Source organism: Paramisgurnus dabryanus, chromosome 10 (genome assembly GCF_030506205.2).
Source record: "Paramisgurnus dabryanus chromosome 10, PD_genome_1.1, whole genome shotgun sequence".
NCBI lineage: Eukaryota > Metazoa > Chordata > Actinopteri > Cypriniformes > Cobitidae > Paramisgurnus > Paramisgurnus dabryanus.
Window position 1 is genome coordinate 8,479,748 of NC_133346.1, and position 21,441 is coordinate 8,501,188.

A 21,441-nucleotide genomic window follows, 5' to 3' on the forward strand; every position below is an offset into this window, starting at 1 on the left:
GACAATCCACAACTTTTTCTTTTTTTATTTGTTACACTCATGATAAAAACTTTTAAAATATACAAAAATAAAATAAGACAACATGTTTAATTTGAGTATTCCAGACTCAATCATTTCATTTTATACACAGTAAGGTATGGTTACCGCCCTAAACCATGTGTTTTGGTGTCTTGTAGTTTCCTATATTAATAATATGTCTGTCAAAGTTTTTTGTTGCAGTGATAAGTGCCATATTTAAATCCGCAGATTAAAGTGCTTCATTCGGCGGTGGTTTCCTGGATAGCCAGGACTAGACCTTAGTTTAATTAGGAAATATAACTAGTTTTAACAAACATGCCTTAATAAAAACATTACTTGTGTGCATTTTGAGGCAAAATAACGGGCAGTGATGTATTTTAAGATATAACAGTTTTCAGTTTGGACAGCTCTTACGTCTAATCCCTGTCCGGGAAACCGCCCCTCGAAGTAATCATATAAATGCTTTTTGTTGAATATAGTACAACACACAATACTTTATGTAGAGGTAAAATGCAATATGCAACAGTGTCTTAATGTCAGACCATACTTCATTCACACTTTACACACATGCAGATACACCTGTGCAGGTAAGAGTGATTGTGGCTACTATCAGTATATTCAATATGATCTTTTCCTGAGGTGCTGGTTACTGATCTCGTTCAATACCACATCTGAGCGGTGCTCTTCAGACGCTGTTATTATCGTATCATCATATGGGTTACCTAGAGTTGTAGATACACAAACAGGTTAATGCAAATTTAAGAGAAATACATTTTTTTTACTTATTTATTAACTTCTTGTTTGAAATAAGAAACACTCATTGTTTTTACACCTTAAACCTACTTTCTGAATGAATATCATGGTGTTTTGATCATTTTATTTTTTTGGGTGGATCATGCTATCTGAACCGATTTGTGGGACACTTTAGAAGACTTTTTAAAGATCCCCAGAGTACGTATGTGATGTGTTAGCTCAAAATACCATATAGATAATTTATTATAGCAAATTAAAATTGCCACTTTATAAGTTTGAGCAAAAATGTGCCGTTTATGAGTTCTTTTAAATGCAAATGAGCTGACCTCTGCACTAAATGGCAGTGCAGATTAAGGGGCGGTATTATCCCATTCTGACATCACAAGGGTAGCCAGATTTCAATGACCTATTTTTCCACATGCTTGCAGAGAATGGTTTACTAAAACTAAGTTACTTGGTCGTTCTTTTACACATTTTCTTGGTTGATAGAAGCACTGTGGATCCAATTATAGCACTTAAACATGGAAAAATCAGATTTTCATAATATTATGTCCTTTTTAAGTGTCTGACTAATACCAAAGCAATGAATCAGGAAGCGAGAATGGGTTGTACCAGGCATGCCGCACAATGTCCTGACAAGTGAAGCCAAAACATTTTGATCGCCCCCTTGTGACTGGCTGCAGTATTTGTCATAATTCATGCGCTCTCCATGTAGAATAGACAAATAAAATGTGAATCAAAACTTAATAATCAAAATACAAATCAATTTGAACAAGTTTAGTTTTTCGATGCTTTTAAAAGGGGGAGTCCCACCTTGATTTGTGTGTCAATGATTGAGTTAAATGGGTGGGGCCTTTCTCAATCGGAAGGCTGTAGCCTCTGGAGGTCGCATTTGTAGGCTGCATATCTCATAATGACAGTCATATTTCACAATATTAACAATCATAAAGTTGACTATTAATCTTAGTTAATCGAAAATTGTTGTAATATGCTCATGACTTATGAATGTAATGCTCAGTTAACTCAAATAAGCCAGGTTTGATGACGTATGCAGCCTGCATATGCGACCTCTGAAAGCCGCAGCCTCCCAATTAAGAAACAGCCTTTGGCTTTGTTTTTTTTTTTACAATGGAATTCTATGGAGACACGTCGTCCATCTTTTTTACAGTCTAGCCCTGTGTCCCATTTCGAATACTATCAGTACTAAACAGAAGTCAAAATTAGATTAAGTATGTCCCATCTCTGTTAAAGTAATCAAATGTCCATACTTTCCCATAACCAAATCAGTACTTTTAGGGCATAGGCGAATTGGAATACAGGCTACGAGTATTTGGCATCACCTGCCTTATGGGAAATTCAGTTTATAAACATATAGTATGCAGTCAAAACACAGTGCTATGAAGCAAAGCCAGTTTAGCAGGTAAGACTATTACTCACCAATACCCATATGCGCATCAGCAACGCTGTCATTGTTTAGGAAAGACGAGCTGGAGTTGTTGGACTGGGCTGAGGAAGGTCTTTTCTTGGTAGTTTTTTTAATCTTCTGAGTTTGTGTGTGACTCCAATCTGCCGAGCACAATAAAGCAGTGTGGCGGTAAGTTTGGTTAACATATCACAAAAGCCAAGTCAGACACACATCCGCACGAACATACGAAGGCATCGTACCTGAATGTTCCGGTAGCCTTAGTTTTCCGCAACACAGGTATGTTCTCCATTGTCGTCTAACATTTTCTTTCATTGCACAGTGAAAGATAAAGATGAAAAGTCCTGCATGGGACAAATACATTGTAGTGTCAACATTCCATCAGCACAGGTTGCTAAAAATAAACCTGGACAAGCGATGATATCACCGATTCGACAAAGGAGCTCTGACGCTGTGAAGTGCGTAATGTGAAGTCACTAGTGAGAAAGCAACAATACAGATACTGTAGCTTCGCAAATGCGACAGAATAATCGAAAATTGTAAACATATCAGAAATGCTTGCAGCATAAGGCACAGCAAATTAAAAACATAATACGGTACATGAATTGTGGTTCTTTATCGTTTGCCTATTTTGAAAAGAATAAAACACTGTTTAGTAAAGAATACTCATTTGTAAAAAACATGAATAATGATGATGTTTTAATTTTAGGATGAATAATCCATTTAAGAATTGTACAGGGCATATGTGACCCCAGGGGAGCCACTGACAATTTTGGGGCCTAAGAAAGAATATGATATTGGGCTCTCCACCACACCCATGTTACTAATAATGAAAATGATCTTTGGGGGCCTCAATAGTGCACGGGCCCTTAGAATTGCCCTACCCCAGCCCCCCTTAGTGACGCCTGTGTGACCCCCTTTCTGTGAAAACCCATCTTAACTAATTGTTGTGATTTACAATTATCTGCATAATGTCAGAAAAAAATCTGTAAAAATACAACCTTGATATCTTTAATACTGACTGAATAAGTTTAAGGAAAACACCACTGTTAATCAATATTTTACTTTGTTCTTACCTCAACTTAACAAATTAATACATACCTATTTTTTTTCAATGCGTGCACTTCATCTTTGCACTGCGCGTTGTGAATGTGTTAGCATTTAGCCTAGCCGCATTAATTCCTTAGGATCCAAACAAGGATGAATTTAGAAGCCACCAAACTGCACCAGAGGTCGAAGTGCTGCTAGCTAAATGCTCTTTCGCAATATAATATAGTTCTCATTTTTATCCACTTCGCCGTGTTTTATTTTGTGCCACCATACTTACTCGTGTAACTACTCATGTAACAGTCTTTAAATAGGGAAAACATGGAAGTGTTTGGTGGCTTCTATATTCATCCCTGTTTGGATCCTAAGGAATGAATGGGGCTAGGCTAAATGCTAACACATTCACGACGCGCTGTGCAAAGATGAAGTGCACACATTCAAAAAAAATAGGTATGTATTAATTTTTTTAAGTTGAGGTAAGAACATAGTAAAATATTGAAAAACGGTGGTGTTTTCCTTTAAAATAAAACATAATGCAATTAAATTATGAGATCTTTGGAACCTACCTTGAAATGTGTTGAAAATGGCAAACAGATACATAAAGGCAAGGTTAACTGGGCCCCAAGCGAAGAAAGCAAAGCCCCAGGCGATGCCCAGAAGCACAGTGAGTCCGGCTACACTGCGCAATTCCTGCCAGGAACTGCGGTTCTGCACGTTTTGAGGATTCTGTCTCTTTATGCGACACAACTGGACCAACACCACAATAAACATGGTGAAGTTTAGCAGGAAGACAATGCAGAAGTATACGACCACAGCAACATAGAAAACAATGTCGTTGGTGATCCAGCAACTGTAGGGGTGAAAAAACATTGAATGAAATACAGCAATCAAAAATCTGTTTAATAATGATACAATGATGTAACTTTTTTATAAATATAAATTATTACTTACAAATAATCTGTGGTGCCATCTAAAAATTTTGCATATGACACCAAGCCATAGTTATTGCCGATGTGGTTAGTAGCAATGACGATTATGACTACAATAAGCGGAATGCCTTTAAAAGAAATCATATAAAACCATATAAATTTCCCAAACTCGAATCGAAACTCAAAATATACAGCAATTCATTTACTTACCCCATCCAACAAATCCTATCTTGAGCATAAAGCGAGAGACATAGGTGTTGAACACTTTAACAATGGCCAGATACATGTGTACCGCCTCCATGGCCATCCAGGTGAAGGATGCTAGAAGGAAGTAGTGCAGAAAGAAAGCGGTGGAGATGCAAAGGCCATTAACATCCTGGTACTGAGCCAGCCACGGGTCTATTAGGAACACCAGGTTCAGCAGCAGCAGGGCCAAACACAGGTGAATAAGGATTTTAGATGGGATATCTTTGCGGAGCTTTCTGTACAGAGATAAAACAAGAAAGAAATATTGTGATTGTGAAAAAATGTAGCCAGTAAAGTACAAATAATTGGTTAGAAGGATCCATACTCGAACGCCAGATATGTGAGCAGGGTGATTGACAGGAAAATAGACGAAATGCCACAGCCGATATAGGTTATGTATGTCAGGATTGTGTTTTGTTCCGGACTTAAAGTAGTGTTGGAAATGTCCTGTTGTGCAAGATTAAAACAGACATTTCAATTATAACATCCCAAAGAATATTGTCAGATAAACATGAAAACGTCAGGTGTGGTAAAAGCTCAGCAACTCACAAGCAGAATACCAAAGCTGGTGAGATGGTTACAGCTGCACTGTGTTTCAAGAGCAGATGAGTTAACCGTATGGCACCCATCAGACTTCCAGCCGCCCGCACCACCTGCGATCAGAACGACTAGGTTTTAAATATAAACCAGTAAACCAAACTTAAAGTATGTTGGTATAAAGAACTTTACAATACAATTTACCATTTAAGCCCAAGTCCCAGAATACACATTTCACAGATATTGTGACATTTTGTTTCTGTAAAAAAATTAGACGAAATAACAAAATTGAAATTATGTAGATGCACAATATTGCATACTGTGTTTCATTCGTTCTTAGTGATAAAGTAGTGAATTACTTTTGTTTTAGGTAGTATGCTCGGGTTCTGTGTATTTTTAAATGTTATCGTCACATTCTTCGGTAAATTGTAGATGCTCAGATTACTAACGCTGGTACTGAGAATCCCACTGATCAGTTTTTGGTTAAGTACATCAAGTCCCTTATCCTACAAAAAAAGTAAAAAACAGCTATTAATATTATTAACATTACATGAAGTATTCAAAATACAGCTTCTCAACAGAAATCAAACAAAAATGATAAGCTAAATAATAATTGATCTATCAAGGTTCAGACCTGGAAGAAGGTGTCCTTTTGGTAGAAGTTAAACTGCACTCTGGATGCGAGCTGCTGGTCCTGTGGGCTGAGGTTCTGTGTCAGGGATGCTGGGAGAGTGATTGAACCCAGAGAGGGGGACTGATTCTGATCCACAACATCTTTATTGGAGTTACTACGGATCTAAAGTTTCAAACATGACATCACTAATTCTGGTACAGTGCTGTAATGAACCACAAACCGTGTACAGTATGTACAGTAGTGGCCCAACAAAACCTGGTGTAGTGAAATCATTAATAAAGCTTGAACTATAGTACTAATATTGCAGTAATTTAAAGAGATAGTTCACCCAAAAATAAAAAATCTTTTTCTCAACCTCATGTTGTTCTAAACCTGTATGAATTTCTTTTTTCGGATGAACACAAAAGAAGATATAAAAAAAAAAATGATGGTTACCTGATTGTAACCATTGAACCCCATAGTAGGAAAACAAATATTATGGTAAATGATGGTAAGCACACAGTTGACGGTACCCATTGAATTCTACCGTATTTGTTTTTCCTACTATGGAAGTCAAGGGTAACAATCAGCTGTGTGCTCACCATCATTAATTTAAAATATATTTTTTGTGTTCACCAGAAAAAAGAAATTTTACCATTTGAGAATCCAAGCTGATCTTCGGGTCTGTCGCTACCACTTTTAGCATAGCTTAGCACAATCCATTGAATTATAGACCATTAGCATCGTGCAAAAAAAAATAACCAAAGAGTTTTGATATTTTTCCTATTTAAAACTTGACTCTTCTGTAGTTACATTATGTACTAAGACAGACGGAAAATTCAAGTTGCAATTTTCAAGGCCGATATGTCTAGGAACTATACTCTCATTCTGGCATAATATTCAAGGACTTTGCTGCCGTAACATGGCTGCAGGAGGTGCTATTATATTACGCAGTGCCCATAAATAGTACCCTGCTATTAAAAGTTACCAAGGGGACTATATTCAGGCGCTGCGTAAATATAATTGTGCCTCCCTGCATTTAGCGTGATGCTAACTGTCTAATCAGATTCAATAGATTGTGCTAAGCTATGCTAAAAGTGTTTCCGCCAGACCCGGAGATCAGCTGAATGGATTCCAAAACAGTAAAAATCAAATGTTTAACTCTAGGGGAGCTGGAAAATGAGCATATGATGAGCAAAATGAGCAATGAGCAACACAGATATGAAGCAATGAACATGAGAAATATATGTTCCATTATAGCAGTGGTGGCCGTTGACTTCTTTTTTCGAGGACGCTACATGCAAAGTTCCTCACAACATGTATGTAGCCCTTCATGTGTGTGGTTCTTTTTTTCAAAATATGTGTTCTGCGCATCGAGAGATCCTATGTGCATCACGTGTCTTGTCAAAATAAGTGCCTGCTGCAGACGCGTATCAAGAGTTTATGATAAAAGAGACGCTCGCGTTTGCCAGATGCTCGCATAATCTCATGCGTAATCAAAATTGACTGTGAAGGGAGTGTCTTGCGTGTATTTTGTGAACGCGTTTTTATCGTAAACGGTTTTGACGCGTGTGCAGCAGGAACTTATTTTGACAAAACACGTGATGCACATGGTTCACATGATGCAACAAACACATATTTTGAAAACGCAAGCAAAACACATTGCACTCCGAACACTTATTTTGAATTTGCGCCCCTCGGATGAGCAGTCTCGAGCCGCCACTTCATTATAGTCTGTACGATGAATGAGATGTTACCTGCAGGTTGGAGGAGTCACTTATGGAGAAGGACGTCATCTCAAAATTGGTCCCATTGACTTTTTTCACAGCCAGAGCCAGCGATGATGTAATTAATTTCTCACTCTCTCCTGATAGAACCAGTTTAAGACCCACTGTGTCCACAAGCCCATTGGCCCTTGTAATCAGATGTATACACTTAATATGTATTACTGTATGCTAATAGTTAGGTTAAACTTAGTCAGTAAAGGATTTAACAATGCTAAAAGGGATAGTTCACCCAAAAATGAAAATTCTGTCATATTTACTCACTCTAATGTTGTTACAAACCTGTATACATTTCTCTAATGAACACAACGAAAAATATTTTGAGGAATGTTTGTAACCAAACTGATCAAAAGCCCCATTGACTTCCATAGTAGGAAAAAAACAATACTATGGAGGTAAATAAAGCTTCTGATCGAAACCTTACTCAAATTCACCTCAAATTCTAAATCTAATATGAAAAAAAATATTTTTGCATGTGATTTCTTAGCCTTACAATCTAATATGCAGGAACAAGATCACAAAATAACTACAAAACTGGTCACGGATCTGCCTTTCCGAAGGGATCTTTTCTGCTCACCTCTTGGAGAAGTTAAACATTACATCTGCAGGAACATCGAGCAGGTTGTTCACAACACCGACTGACTTGTTTCCCAGATCAATACTGACATTGGGTCCAGAGAGGAGCAACTCCAGCTGAGATATGATCAAGTCCACTTGGTTGGAGTTTAAAGATGAAGCATTTGCAGTCATCTTCAACAGTCCATCCACATCTATTTCTGATGTGTTTGTAGAAACGAAATCAAGAGAAGACGGGAAGAGAAACATTATATGTGGGGCCATTGCTAAAATGATTTTAAAATAAATGCTTTTGTGTTTTTTGTTAGCTGCAATAATAATAAAGTGTTATAAATGTAAGAAGATCTCATTAAACCTCTCACAAACATGCCTTTCGCCACAAAATAAAAAGGCATATAGAAAAAACAGTTGATTTTAGGATTATTGTATCTCGAGTGCAACATACCTGTGGTTTGGAAGGTACAGCTGTCCTTCAGAAGTAAAGCTCCACTTGAGCTGCGAAAACAATAAATATAAAGTATTAGGAGAAATAAAAAATGTGCATACTTTATGGCTTTGCTATTTTACATCACGTATGGTACATTATGTGTGCAAATCCATTGAGATACAAGGGCAGATCTACTAACCAGTTAACAAGAGACTTTGAATTGTTGCTGCTGCAGAACTCATTAAAGCTGGTTGAACTTTTCATCAAAGTAATATTTTGTCCCATAGGATCATTACCGCTCCAAGAGCACATAGCTGAACATCAATATAACCATGCCATTAGATAAAGAACAACATATACATAAGCATAAACATAACGTAACATTACATATGTATAAGATTTTATGACACCTACCTACTCTGGTCACATCAGTGATGTTTATGTAGGCATTCTGCTGTTTAATGAGGGCTTCTATACTGATCTTAAAACTACACGCATCAGTCAAGTTTGTTTGTAGTTTCACTATAACAGTACAACTCTGTAACCTGGAGAGAAAAGGGAAGGTCATGAAATAACCAGCTACTTTTACACGGTTAACCAGTGATGCTGCATGAGACTAACTTACGTTTCACCTGAACACCCAGCCACTCTGAAATCCTGCAGGCATCAAAATAACAAAAAGTAAGGAGATTGGACCAACACAATCACTCGAAAAATATCTAAATATAATTAAGGTGTCTTACCGAATATATATTTACAAAATTTAGTAAAACTTTACACTCAGATCTAAAATGCAGAAGAGAAAAGGAAAGCGTCAACATTTGCAGAAACACAGTTATGTAATGATGTATTATAATGATTTGAATATAATGATGAAAAACGTACTTTTTGTTGCATGATGCGTCAAACAATTTATGAAGCTGCAAAAAAACAAATGCAATAAAAGGTTTACCAGTACTACAACTTACATGTAATTCAGATTATGATCACACTGTACTTCTAGATATGTTACTTACATAGGACGTCAATTCCAATGCGTTCATGCTCACGTTTTCCAGAGTTACACTGTAATAGGCCTCTAAAGAAGAGAAAGTAAGAAAAACTGACCTCATAATTTATCCTTTAAGTGCCTTATAGTCAAACCATTTATATTGTACTTCTGCTGCTCTTTACATTGTAGGTTTGTCTTACCTGAACTATTGCAGTTTGATGTACAACTACAAGGTGGTTCGGTTGTTGCTTTAGGAGAAACAAAATAAAATAAATTTCATTGACCATATGAGTTATTAACACTATAATGATATTGCACACTTCACTTTATGACTGAGCATCTGGGACACTCCACTTTTTTTGAAAATATGCAAATTTTTCAGCTCCCCTAGAGTTAAACATTTGATTTTTACAGTTTTGGAATCCATTCAGCTGATCTCCGGGTCTGGCAGTACCACTTTTAGCATAGCTTAGCATAATCCATTGAATCTGATTAGACCATTAATATCACGCTAAAAAATAAACAAAAAGTTTTGATATTTTTCCTATTTAAAACTTGACTCTTCTGTAGTTACACCGTGTAATAAGACAGAAAAAAAAGAGAATTTTTTTAGGCAGATATAGCTAGGAACTATACTCTAAAGGGGGTCGCACACCGGCAGCGCAGCTCAGCACAGCTCAGCGCTGCGCAGGGCCGCGCCATTCTAAAAAACTTGAACACATTGCTTTCTATGAGTATACGCACACCATCATATTAATTGTTAATCATATTAAAGCAACACCAAAGAGTTTTTTTACCTTAAAATAACGTTTCCAAAAAAGTTTCAGTGGTTCATCCACTCAAAACAGGGTGAATGGCACTTTCACATTCGCTTTGCAGCCCTCTATCGGCCAAAACCGCACTAAAGAAGTTTCCAACCGTCGGGTAGTGGTCCTGTAGTTCGAGTGAAAACTACAAAAACTTGCTTTACGGCAGACCTACAGTCCAATCAGAGCCAGCTATGCTGCAGTATTTACAACAGTGGTAATGAACAATTACGCTTCTAACCTGTAGGGGGAGCAAAGAGCAATAAGTCTTTAGTGTTGCTTTAACAATTAACATTGGCTGCAAATGTATATTTTGCATTTTGAAGTAGAAGCTATCTGAAGAAGCTTGCGCTATTTAATATGCACTTCCGGTTTACGATATCTCCGAGTTGTCCTAGATGTGACTCGACGCGACGCTGAGCTGCCTTAATTCTGGCGTTATAATCAAGGACTTTCCTGGACATGGTTGCAGCAGGCGTACTGATATTACGCGCTGCCTGAAAATAGTCCCCTTGGTTACTTTCAATAGCAGGGGACTATTTTTAGGTGCTGCGTAATATCATTGGTCATTTTTTAAACGCGATGCTAATGGTCTAATCAGATGGATTGTAAGCTATGCTAAAAGTGGTACCGCTAGACCCGGAGATCAGCTAAAAATCAAATGTTTAACTCTACGGGGAGCTGGAAAATCAGCATATTTTAAGTGTCCCTTTAAATCTGAGAGGTCTAATGTATATATAATGTGCATTACATTTTTCTAAATAAAGGATGAGTAAAAACTTACGTGGACTTAAAGTACAGTTCTTCTGAATTTCTGACTGATTGCATATCTGATATACACTTGAAGTGTTTGGATTTAAACACACACCTTTCAAAAAAAGGATAAAACATAAAACCCCACTGACATCTTTATCACAAGTTGACTTTTTAAAAAGGTCATAATATACAAGGTACAAGGTACAGATATATGTTTACATTTGGTACCAATATGTAACTTTGAGGTACTAATATGCGCTCTTTGATAGCAATATGTATCTCTGAGGTACTATTATGCACTTTTTAAATACAAACGTGTACTTTTTGAAAATGTACAGTGCAAATAACAGCTAGAAATAAAAAAAATTCTGGCAGTCTACCACTGCAATTTGATGAATACAACATAACCCACAAGATAGAAAATACATGCAAGCTTAACGTAAGTTGGGCTTGTTGTTTTATTGGCTGAAATATCTATACAAAGATTTCAAGAAAAGAATAAGAGGAGAAATAACAGATGTCCACTCACCCACCCCCTCTATATCTCCCACAACATTGACATTAAATGAGTTGCTGGTCGCCAAAACAACTTGTCTAATGCAGCATACATTGGCAGGTACACGCAGCTCTAGAAGAACCTCACATGTCCTATGAGAACACACCACAAGGATAATGTTAAGTGGGCAGTTATATTATTCAACAAACAGGTTTAAAAGTAAGGAAAATTTGACACTGACTTTGACACTGACACTGTCTCATCACATGAGACATCTGTGTTCTGAAAATATAAAATACAAACAAATGTTTAATTTATTAAGTAAAACTGTGATAAAATCAATTTGTGTTGCTTTTAAAGACAACTGTACTTACTTTTAGCATACTGAGTTGGTTTCCAGTTGTACTGCAGAATAGACAGAATAGGTTTTTAAAGCACAGCAACCCTTTCTGTGTTTTGTATAATATGGTTAAAACAGTCCTGTCTTTACAAATTACATTATCAGTTTAACAATTTGAGTAAAAAGGTAAATTTACAATTTAAATTCATTTAAATGAGTATTGTTATATTCTATTTTTATAATAGCAGCATGCCTTTAAAGTTCCAAAGAAATCAAACCTCACAATTCTTATTTTTTTAATGTAATACTGCAGTGTTTATTATAAGCAATTTATCCCTGTAAATAAATATTTATGTGCCCTCATAAACTTCAATCAAAATTCTCTGATGACGTCAGCTAGACTGTTTGGATGGGAGCATTCGATAACTCCACCCCCTCCAACTATCAGTCTGATGCCAGTTCCATTACTGAATGAAACTCCTATTTTTCTATATCCAATCAAGGCATAGTGGAAAACACAAGCCACACCCACTATTTTCCTAACGTGATTTTCTGTATCACTCTGAAATACGTCACAACACGGAAGTAAAGTCGATTGCGACTTCCGGTTCACAGGGACTTTAAGTACAGACTCTAAAAGTAATCTAGAAATCTTCTGAAAACTTTGTGTTTTTTCCAGCCTGATCTCACAAGAATTCATATGTATTTTACGAGTTGGCTAATTCGCATGAATTTGTATGAAGCGAATCATACAAAAATGTACGATTAATATTTAAAAAAAAACAATAGTGAAACCCCACCTCTAACACCAACGTCATGATGCAAAAGCAAATCATGCTAAAATTTATAAATGTGGTCTTATAAATGAATACGAATTAGCCACTTTGTAAAACACATACGTATTGCAATGATATTTCGTTGTTATTTACAGATATAGATGAAAAATCCCACATAGTCAACATGGTCTTGGATATTTAGGCCTGTCTGTGTACATTTGTGAAAAACAATAGTCTCAGTCATACCTTGCGTTGCTGTAGAAAGTAACATTTTCGACACATTTGTCTAGGTTGTTTAGCTGAAAGTCAAATTGCAAATAATTGATCAATACTATGCATACATATCGCTTGGTAGCATTAGTAGGAAGTATTACAGACAGACATTTGTAAAGAAAATATAGGAAAAAATTCTTAATATAAATTTACCCAAACAATCGTAATATAATTCCTGAACTTACCCATTCTGTGACATTATCCACATTTAGGGTTCGATCTGTCGTGTATATGAGCATCCAGTAAAACTCTATCGTACAAAAACCACAAGTCAGTTTTATATTACTTGAATGTTACAGATAATAAGCCACGTTTAATTTTTAATACTTACTTTGATTACAGCTTACAGAAAAGTTACAGGGTACGGGTGCTAAAATAAAAATAAATGAATTATATAAAATAGCAAAGCATTTTATGGTATTTTTGGTACACACTGAAATGGAGAAAACTGTCTTTATATATCTTACTGGTTGTTAATGCTGGTGTTGTGTTTGTTGGTGGCGTAACAGTTGCTGTTGTATTTGGTGCAGTTGCATTTGGTGCAGTTGTTGTCGTATTTGGTGCAGTTGCATTTGGTGAAGTTGCATTTGGTGCTGTTGCATTTGGTGCTGTTGCATTTGGTGCAGTTGTTGTCGTATTTGGTGCAGTTGCATTTGGTGAAGTTGCATTTGGTGCTGTTGCATTTGGTGCTGTTGCATTTGGTGCAGTTGTTGTCGTATTTGGTGCAGTTGCATTTGGTGAAGTTGCATTTGGTGCTGTTGCATTTGGGGCAGTTGCATTTGGGGCAGTTGCATTTGGGGCAGTTGCATTTGGTGCAGTTGCATTTGGTGCAGTTGCATTATGTGCAGTTGCATTTGTTGTAGTTGCATTTGTTGCAGTTGTTGTTGTTGCTGCATTTGTTATTGTTGTTGCTGCAATTGTTGTTGTTGTTGCTGCTACAGTTGTTGTTGTTGTTGTTGTTGTTGTTGCTGCTGCTGTTGTTGCTACAGTTGTTGTTGTTGTTGCTGCTGCTGCTGCAGTTGTTGCAATTGTTGTTGTTGCTGCTACAGTTGTTGTTGTTGTTGTTGCTGCTGCTGTTGTTGCTACAGTTGTTGTTGTTGTTGCTGCTGCTGCTGCAGTTGTTGCAATTGTTGTTGTTGCTGCTACAGTTGTTGGTGCTCTTGTAGTTGTTGTTGCTGCTACAGTTGTTGGCATTGACAAATTGTTAAATGATGTATTGTTGAAAAATGTACAACATAATTCTGATCCATGCTTGTATAATTATGTAAATGTTTATTGTGTCGTGTTTGTCTTTTTTTAACGTGAAGAAAAACGACTTTCTTTTATCATTTAATGTTTTAACTTGGTCATTCCCAATGCAACCTTTTTTCATACGTCATGTCTGTCTTGGTCTCTTTATCGCTGTCTGGCGAGTTTACTGATTCATCAATAACTTAAAAAATAGCTTTTTGTTTTGTGCCTGACTAAAACATGTTGTCTGAAGCATATTTGTATGGTTAGTTACGATTATTGTGTTTCAAGGTAATTGTGGACATTCACTCCTACTAAAGGAACACTGTATACTAAATCACTTCAGATATCCACTTCATTCCCACAAATATGCATGAAAAACAAAACAGATGGAGTAGGGAAGTATGTTTATACACTGTGGGATCCCAAAGTTATGTTAAAATCTAATTTACACCTGGAAATAAACTGAAAAATTTAAAATTATAAGAATTTGAAACAGAGAAATATTGTAGTGATCTACAATATATAAGGTATTTTTACATTGACCCCCTTTATGTCACTAGACCCATTATTAACATAAGTTACTCCATGGGACTTATGATCATCTCAGATCGTTTAAGGAAAACATAGAGCATCAGATTTTGCGCAAGCCATGATAATCCATGATAATGTGTGCTGGTCAAAAAATACTAAGATATTTAGCACGTGTTCTAATTTTGTATTATATAAAAGCATTTTCACTATAGTTTCAGACTTTTGAATCTCGCTGTATTGCAGTATACAGGTTATTAGGAACTAGGAAGATTACAGAAGCTATTGTTTAATGTTACTACATGTGCAAATAAACTTTGATCTTCATAATCTACATTCGTTCGATCTAACCTCACATTCAGAACAATAGTTGAGCAAACATGACAGACAGTTGCACAATATACCATTAACAGGTGTGTCAAATACAGTGAAAGCTGTGTCAGACCTCACCTGAAAAGCACTGCAGGAACAGGATCAGAACAAACACATAATCCAGAGATCTCCAGTGTCCAAAGTTCTGTCTGCCCATGGTTGCCATCCTTCTGAAACAAATCAAGAAAAAAAAACTTATTGAAAATACGAAAACAGTAGTGAGGATATAGAAGTGTCATAAATGTAGCTACAGTCATGATGTCACTCTCCTATAAAAGGTGGGAACACAATTTATTTTATATTTTTATTACTATTTTAATGTGGCTAGATGGTTAATATTTTTTTTAAAAGAGGCAGCAGTTCAGCGATGTTCACAAAATATTACTTAATACTCTATGACTGAAAGCATTATACAGTTTTTGCTGAAAATCCATCACAAAATATCTTAAACCAGCTTGTTTGTTAGTCTGATTTAAGTTGGGTTTTAGTTTAGTGTAAGAACATCAGCCAACCAGGATGGAAAACCAGCTAGACCAGCTAAGCACTAGCTTGGCCAAACCAGAAAACTGACTAGTTACAGTAAGACCAGCAAACCATGGTAGGCTGGTTTAAGATGGGTTTTTGCAGCAAAGATATTGTACACTTTTATACTTATGTACAATACAGAAAAGTAAGTGTTATCAGTTATTATTAGACAGTAGAAAAAATTATACTGGGGAATTGCTAACTTGTAGTAGTTACTAACCATATGTGGCACATTTTTTCCCTTTTACGGTGTTCCTCATTACTGTTTTTAATGAAAATAATACACTACCATTCCAATTTTCTGAAACACTTGACTAAAATGCTTCCTGTGATCTTATTGTTTTTTATTTAAAAATGTACAAAGCTTTTGTTCACAAAAATATATTTGTGCCAACTAAATTTTTTTATTAAAAAACAAAAATTTAATTTAAAAAGTTTTTAAAATTGATAATGGACCAAATAATGAAGAGTGTGATATACAATATTGCTAATTTGTGATATACAATATTGCAAGTGTGATATACAATATTGCTAATTCTTGGCACAGAATTGCAATTCTTGGCATCATAGCACATTATTTAATTTTTTTAGTCACAATCCTGGTCACAATTGTTTGAATTTTATGTATAAATTTTTGTCAAAGTGTGTCAAATCTAACGTATTTTCTAAATTTGCATTTGCTATATTCAGATTGTATCTGCTGTATTATCTGGTGAACTAGTTTGGTATGATACAACTAAAATATCAGTGCTATACAACTAATATTACTAGAAAATGTTCACAATAAATTGTATAAAACTGTATATAGTTTATAACTGTAAAATTTACTACTATTTTACCATGAATACATAAAACATACAGTCTGTAATACAGTATTACATCGTATCCAGTCAGACACTCTCATTTCCAAGCAGCGAAGCTAACATTTACAAACACAATTCACATTAAAAAAAGGAACACAATGACTTAATTTTTACTATTTTACTTAGAGTAAACTAGTTGTAGTTCATTTAAACTCAAATACCTTGATGACGAGTAGAGTTGTCTAGACAGACGGTTGTGTTTCACATCTTCACTCATACAGACGCGCCGAATCGACGTATACAATATCTCCACTTATTATAAGACAACCTGTGACTCAATCTGCTTTTCCACAGAATTTTTTTTAAAAAATAAAAACGATAAAATAGAAAAAGCTTCTTAGTATTTTTCTAAAGCGATGTTGTTTTGACGTCTTAACAAATCACTTGAATACTGGAATTCGGCATTGGCGCTATCATTGAGTTATGTGCGCCGCCCACTTTATCCCAAAACTCCAACACACCCAACACCTTCAGAAACACAGGCAGCCTTCATACTTCAACTGCTTACTAAAGTTTTAGTAAACCAACTAGGGGGAATTCAGGTTGATATAGACACAATATTTTGAAGCTGTCAATACATTCATTCTTTACAGAATGGTATTGTGGTTTAAATTTAGGACCATGGAAAAGGTTGAGAAAGGGACATGTAATGATTGGTTCTATTACAACATAAACTATCTTTTTTTGTGAAACATCTTGTTGTGGTTTCATAACTTTTGTAAATATGCTCCATTGACAAACAGGTAAATCTGCTTTTCACACAGAGCTTTTATTTCTTTGGAATGTATGCAGACGTTTTTACGTCAGCTTATGTTGTCCCACCCATACTGCATCATAATTGCGAACTTGTACACCTGTTTTTTCAAGAACTAGGCAGGTGGGGTTTGCATCAACTTTGCTTTCTCGTGCTTTGTTATACTGTTTGGGCATTCTGTCTCCACGGGAACAAGCTTTAAACCCATTTTGTTTCAATTTTAACAATACATTATTCTTTAATTCTTCATTGTAATTTACATGCTCCTAATTCCAAATCCTCAGTTGATCTGTTGGAAGGGGAACACTCCCTTCTTGCTTAGCACTGCAATCCTAAAAAATAAGTGTAAAAATTAGAACATTGGAACCAATTCCTTACCAGTTTCCTCATGTGTTCCTGGATATGATGTTTGCTCTACAAATAGGAGAAGAAATGTGATTAATCTGTTTGTATAGTCAGACAAGCTTGCAAAGCAGCTATGTATATTGTAACCCACGCATGACAAAACTATTGTATAGAAAACCTGATTTATTGGCTAGTGGAAAGTGAAAATTTACAGATAAAGTTACCTTTTATTGCCAGTTATTATCTGTTTCAACACTGAGGACAACTTTCAGTCATTGTGCACCAGTTTTGCGCATGACTGCGCAAACACGGCGCATTCTTCACTTCCTTAAATCATCTTTTCTCTAAAGCGGAAGCTGCAGGTCTGAGCGCTGAGAGCGATTTTCGTAGCTTAAAATATACAACCAGAAAACAAAATTTAACAAGTTATGCATAATATAAAAGCTGAAAATGCATACTACTTTTAAAAACTGGAGACAGAAGTTTGCCGATTTCGTACCGGATGTAGAGTTAACATGTGGGATAGTTGTTGTGATCGCGTTGTCATGCATCCTCAGTGTCCTAACAAATTTTTTAGATATTTCGGAACATTTTTTCAGTTTGGAGTCTAGTGCTATCCTCAAGGGCCATGGTAAGCGGTTTTTACAAATTGTAGGTCACAAACAAACACAGTGGTGTGTCCCTTAACTTCCTTTGTCGTTTAATGAGGGTTCAGATTAAATTTTGCTGTTTGACATAAATATTATATAAATATATTTTTTTATGAAAAATGAATTTTTAGGAATGCATTTTTAAAAATATTAAAGTCTAACAAAAAACCCGCCAGGAAGGTTTTGGAAAGCTATTATTAATTATGTCATTGCACAATAAAGGTAGCTCAACGATGTGGGCGGGGCTTCAATGATGACGTTTTAAACACCTTCACGCATCCTGTTTGCTTTGTTCTGTTTGTTGTGTATTATGTGTCTTACTTTAATAATTGTTGTGTAACTTGGACTTTATTTTATCCCCTCTCTCCACAGTCTACAAACTCTTCACCTATTGTCTGTATCCCAAGAATATGACCAATTTGTTCTTAAATGCCATAGTGATGGTGTATCCCTGTATTGGCCTGGAAAAAGGAACTGGAACCATCAGATTCCTTTATCTGTCACTGCTGCTGCCATCCATCTGTGGACTGCTACACGTTATGCTGGAGTTGCTGCTGTTCTCCTCGTCCAATAGGAGCACAGTAAATGGACTCATCCCACTGGCCCTGTCAGTTTTGGGCATGGTGACGATCAATTCTGCTATGCGGAAGGCATATTTTATGGGCATTAATGTGCCCACTGCATCTCTGCCCTGGATTTTTTTAATAGTTGTAACTGTTGCCTTCCCAAACACAGTCTTCCTTTGTAATGTTCTGGCCATCATCACAGGAATAATATGTATCCTTATATCATCATTTAAGTCGTGGGCTTTAGAATATATAAGCTAAACTTATATAGACTAGCTTTTAAGGCATTTAATGCTTTCTACATAAAATCATCCTACATAATGTAGAACATTTTGTGAATAATAATCTTTAATATTAACTGAGTACGGTCATGTCAAAGATCTAAATCAATGTTTAGGAAGCCATGACTATGACTACTTTGATGCCACTAATCTCACAGACAAGGTGACATGCATTAATATCAATGTAAAATTATAACCCACATACTAATTGAAGTCCAATTCCTTAACTTTAATGTTTTGCATCAGATGGTATGGGATGGTTTTCACTGTTTGAGATGTCAGAGTCCAGAGCTTCCATCCTGGAGAAAAAGTTCCCCTTACGGTTGCTTAAGTATATACCTGGAGTACAGTTCATCCCTGCATCAGCAGAAGAACGTAACAAACCTCTTGACCTCTCGTAAGTGAATGATAAATTAAACTGTAGTACAATTTAAAATGAAATATGTTTGTATTTATTACAGTCTTACTATTTAAACAAAAACAATATATACTGCCAGGTATTAGTAAAAAATATATATGAACATCTTTGCATGACGTCAAATATAGTGTCATTAATTTTTCATACATAATACTTGTATATTTATTTATTTATAAATAAATTGTATTAAATTATAATATAAATGTGTATGTATACGTCCAGTACCAGTCAAAAGTTTGAAATCAGTAATGTTTCCTTAAAAAATATTTTCCTCATATACAGTATTTGAATGCTTAAAGTTTTATTTACTGTAATTTCAGAAACATTACCCCTGGGTCATATCCCGTCCAGGCCTACGCACCAGTAAACCCTGCCACTGGTCAGGCTATGGGAAACCAGCCGAACACACTGGATGGTTGGCCTCAGTCAACATACCCCCGACAAAACTACACATTCCCATCACCTTATACTGGAAGCTCTGGAGCCGCCACTGATTGTAGTCATGGACACGGTCATAGTCATGGACACGGTCATAGTCACGGACACGATCATAGTCATGGACACGATCATAGTCATGAACACGATCATAGTCAAGGACATGGTCATAGTCACAGTCATCAGTTTGATGCTGCCCATCACTATGGCAACCCATGGATGTCTCCATATGTTCAAAGTCAAATCAGTCCTCCATATAAAGTGCCAGGGCAACCTTTCAGTGATCTACCTCAGCCAGGAGTTTCATTCACGCAACAGATCTCCCATTTAGAGTCTAGCGTGCCCGGTGTTCCTCCACCTGCTCCTGGATCCTCTATGGGACGCTCAACCTGAAAATGTAATATTTTTCGGATTCGTTGGATACCTCATGTTTTGATCACAAAGATGTTCAACGAGCATATTTGCTTGTATATAACTTGGGCGTATTTGTTATTTTTATTCATTTTATATACTGTTTTTTAGTTGCATCTTTTTGTTCCTTAATATATATAATTGAATAAAAATCTTTTCTATTATAATTATTGTGTAAATTCGCATCTTTTTCTTTTTGTAATATTTTTAATAATTTAATACATTTAATTTAAATAAAAAATACATATTAAACAATTAATAATATTTAATAAGACAAATGTCCTATAAATCCAGAAAAGGTTACTGCATATTATTTAATCTTTCAGCATTATTGAGAATATGTGGTTGCACACAATGTGTGTCACTATAACAAATTTACACAATCGTCCATATGTTAAAAAATTACAACTTTATACCACATGCTAGCTTTTTTATGCAGTTGCACCATTATTTCACCAGGGGTGCTGTATATTTATTATTATGTTTTTTATATATTCATTATTATAGCAAACCTTTTATAATTACACCTTTAAAAACATTATAGAAATGTATAACATCAACAATACATTTATCAACTACCCATAAAGACATGAGAAGTTTGCTTTAAACATTCAAGTAGCAGACTATGTAACACTTTATGTAGTAATGGAAGTCATATTAATTGCATAATTGTTCAAATGCACCTGCCATAGTATTTTTAGAAATGAATGCATAATGGCTGGAGATAAGTTCAGAGCATTAAACAATAAATAACTACATCACATGACAAAAAAAGACTTATAGGGGACTCTCCACTTTTTAAAAAAAAATACTAATTTTCCAGTCCCCTAGAGTTAAACATTTGATTTTTACCGTTTTGGAATCCATTCAGCCGATCTCCGTGTCTGGCGGTACCACTTTTAGCATAGCTTAGCATAATCCATTGAATCTGATTAGACCATTAGCATCACGCTAAAAAATAACCAAAGGGTTTGGATATTTTTCCTATTTAAAAACTTGAATCTTCTGTAGTTACATTGTGTACTTAGACTGACAGAAAATTAAAAGTTGTGATTTTCTAGGCAGATATGGCTAGGAACTATACTCTCATTCTGGCGTAATAATCAAGGACTTTGCTGCTGTAACATGGCTGCAGCAGGCATAGTGATATTAAGCACTGCCCGAAAATAGTCCCCTGCCATTGAAAGTTACGAAGGGGACTATTTTCAGGCTGCGTAATATCTTTGCGCCTGCTGCAGCCATGTCATTGCAGTCATTTTTGAGCGCAAT

General features: G+C 35.8%; 2 protein-coding genes across 7 annotated transcripts; one reads left to right on the plus strand and one right to left on the minus strand.

The window, feature by feature from the left end:
* Positions 1-9: 9 nt before the first annotated feature.
* On the minus strand, positions 10-16,637 carry LOC135742055 (uncharacterized). Of its 6 annotated transcripts, XM_073816017.1 has the most exons (33): positions 16,474-16,637; positions 15,003-15,094; positions 13,534-13,969; positions 13,453-13,482; positions 13,259-13,305; positions 13,123-13,161; positions 12,977-13,041; positions 12,765-12,817; positions 11,777-11,807; positions 11,644-11,684; positions 11,436-11,554; positions 10,935-11,018; positions 9,545-9,592; positions 9,370-9,431; positions 9,239-9,273; positions 9,097-9,139; positions 8,979-9,010; positions 8,768-8,898; positions 8,553-8,667; positions 8,372-8,421; positions 7,928-8,126; positions 7,324-7,480; positions 5,588-5,749; positions 5,313-5,459; positions 5,158-5,212; positions 4,966-5,069; positions 4,742-4,863; positions 4,381-4,652; positions 4,193-4,298; positions 3,808-4,091; positions 2,437-2,538; positions 2,209-2,337; positions 10-740 (listed from the first exon to the last, which is right to left on the minus strand). In XM_073816017.1, the coding sequence occupies exons 1-33, from the start codon at positions 16,527-16,529 to the stop codon at positions 637-639; spliced, it is 3,552 nt and encodes a 1,183-aa protein (XP_073672118.1). In that variant the 5' UTR covers positions 16,530-16,637; the 3' UTR covers positions 10-636. The 6 variants fall into 6 exon arrangements, with proteins under 6 accessions (XP_073672118.1, XP_073672115.1, XP_073672117.1 ...); XM_073816014.1 differs by having other exon boundaries at positions 13,259-13,482; XM_073816016.1 differs by having other exon boundaries at positions 13,453-13,969.
* Positions 16,638-17,744: 1,107 nt separating this feature from the next.
* On the plus strand, positions 17,745-20,762 carry rhbdd2 (rhomboid domain containing 2). Its single transcript, XM_065260530.2, has 4 exons — positions 17,745-18,042; positions 18,434-18,838; positions 19,155-19,305; positions 19,647-20,762. The coding sequence occupies exons 1-4, from the start codon at positions 17,862-17,864 to the stop codon at positions 20,152-20,154; spliced, it is 1,245 nt and encodes a 414-aa protein (XP_065116602.1). The 5' UTR covers positions 17,745-17,861; the 3' UTR covers positions 20,155-20,762.
* The last annotated feature ends 679 nt before the right edge of the window (positions 20,763-21,441 follow it).

Bases quoted from the DNA above. Each gene is read 5' to 3' on its own strand.
- rhbdd2 (XM_065260530.2), top strand. From the start codon at position 17,862: ATGCATACTACTTTTAAAAACTGGAGACAGAAGTTTGCCGATTTCGTA. The intron at 18,043-18,433 runs GTAAGCGGTTTT...CTCTCTCCACAG, and splicing joins TGCTATCCTCAAGGGCCATG to TCTACAAACTCTTCACCTAT. The intron at 19,306-19,646 runs GTAAGTGAATGA...CTGTAATTTCAG, and splicing joins AACAAACCTCTTGACCTCTC to AAACATTACCCCTGGGTCAT.
- LOC135742055 (XM_065260531.1), bottom strand. From the start codon at position 16,529: ATGAGTGAAGATGTGAAACACAACCGTCTGTCTAGACAACTCTACTCG. The intron at 13,970-15,002 runs GTGAGGTCTGAC...CAACAACTGTAG, and splicing joins GTTCCTGCAGTGCTTTTCAG to CAGCAACAACAACTACAAGA. The intron at 4,864-4,965 runs GTGAGTTGCTGA...CTTGCACAACAG, and splicing joins CCAGCTTTGGTATTCTGCTT to GACATTTCCAACACTACTTT.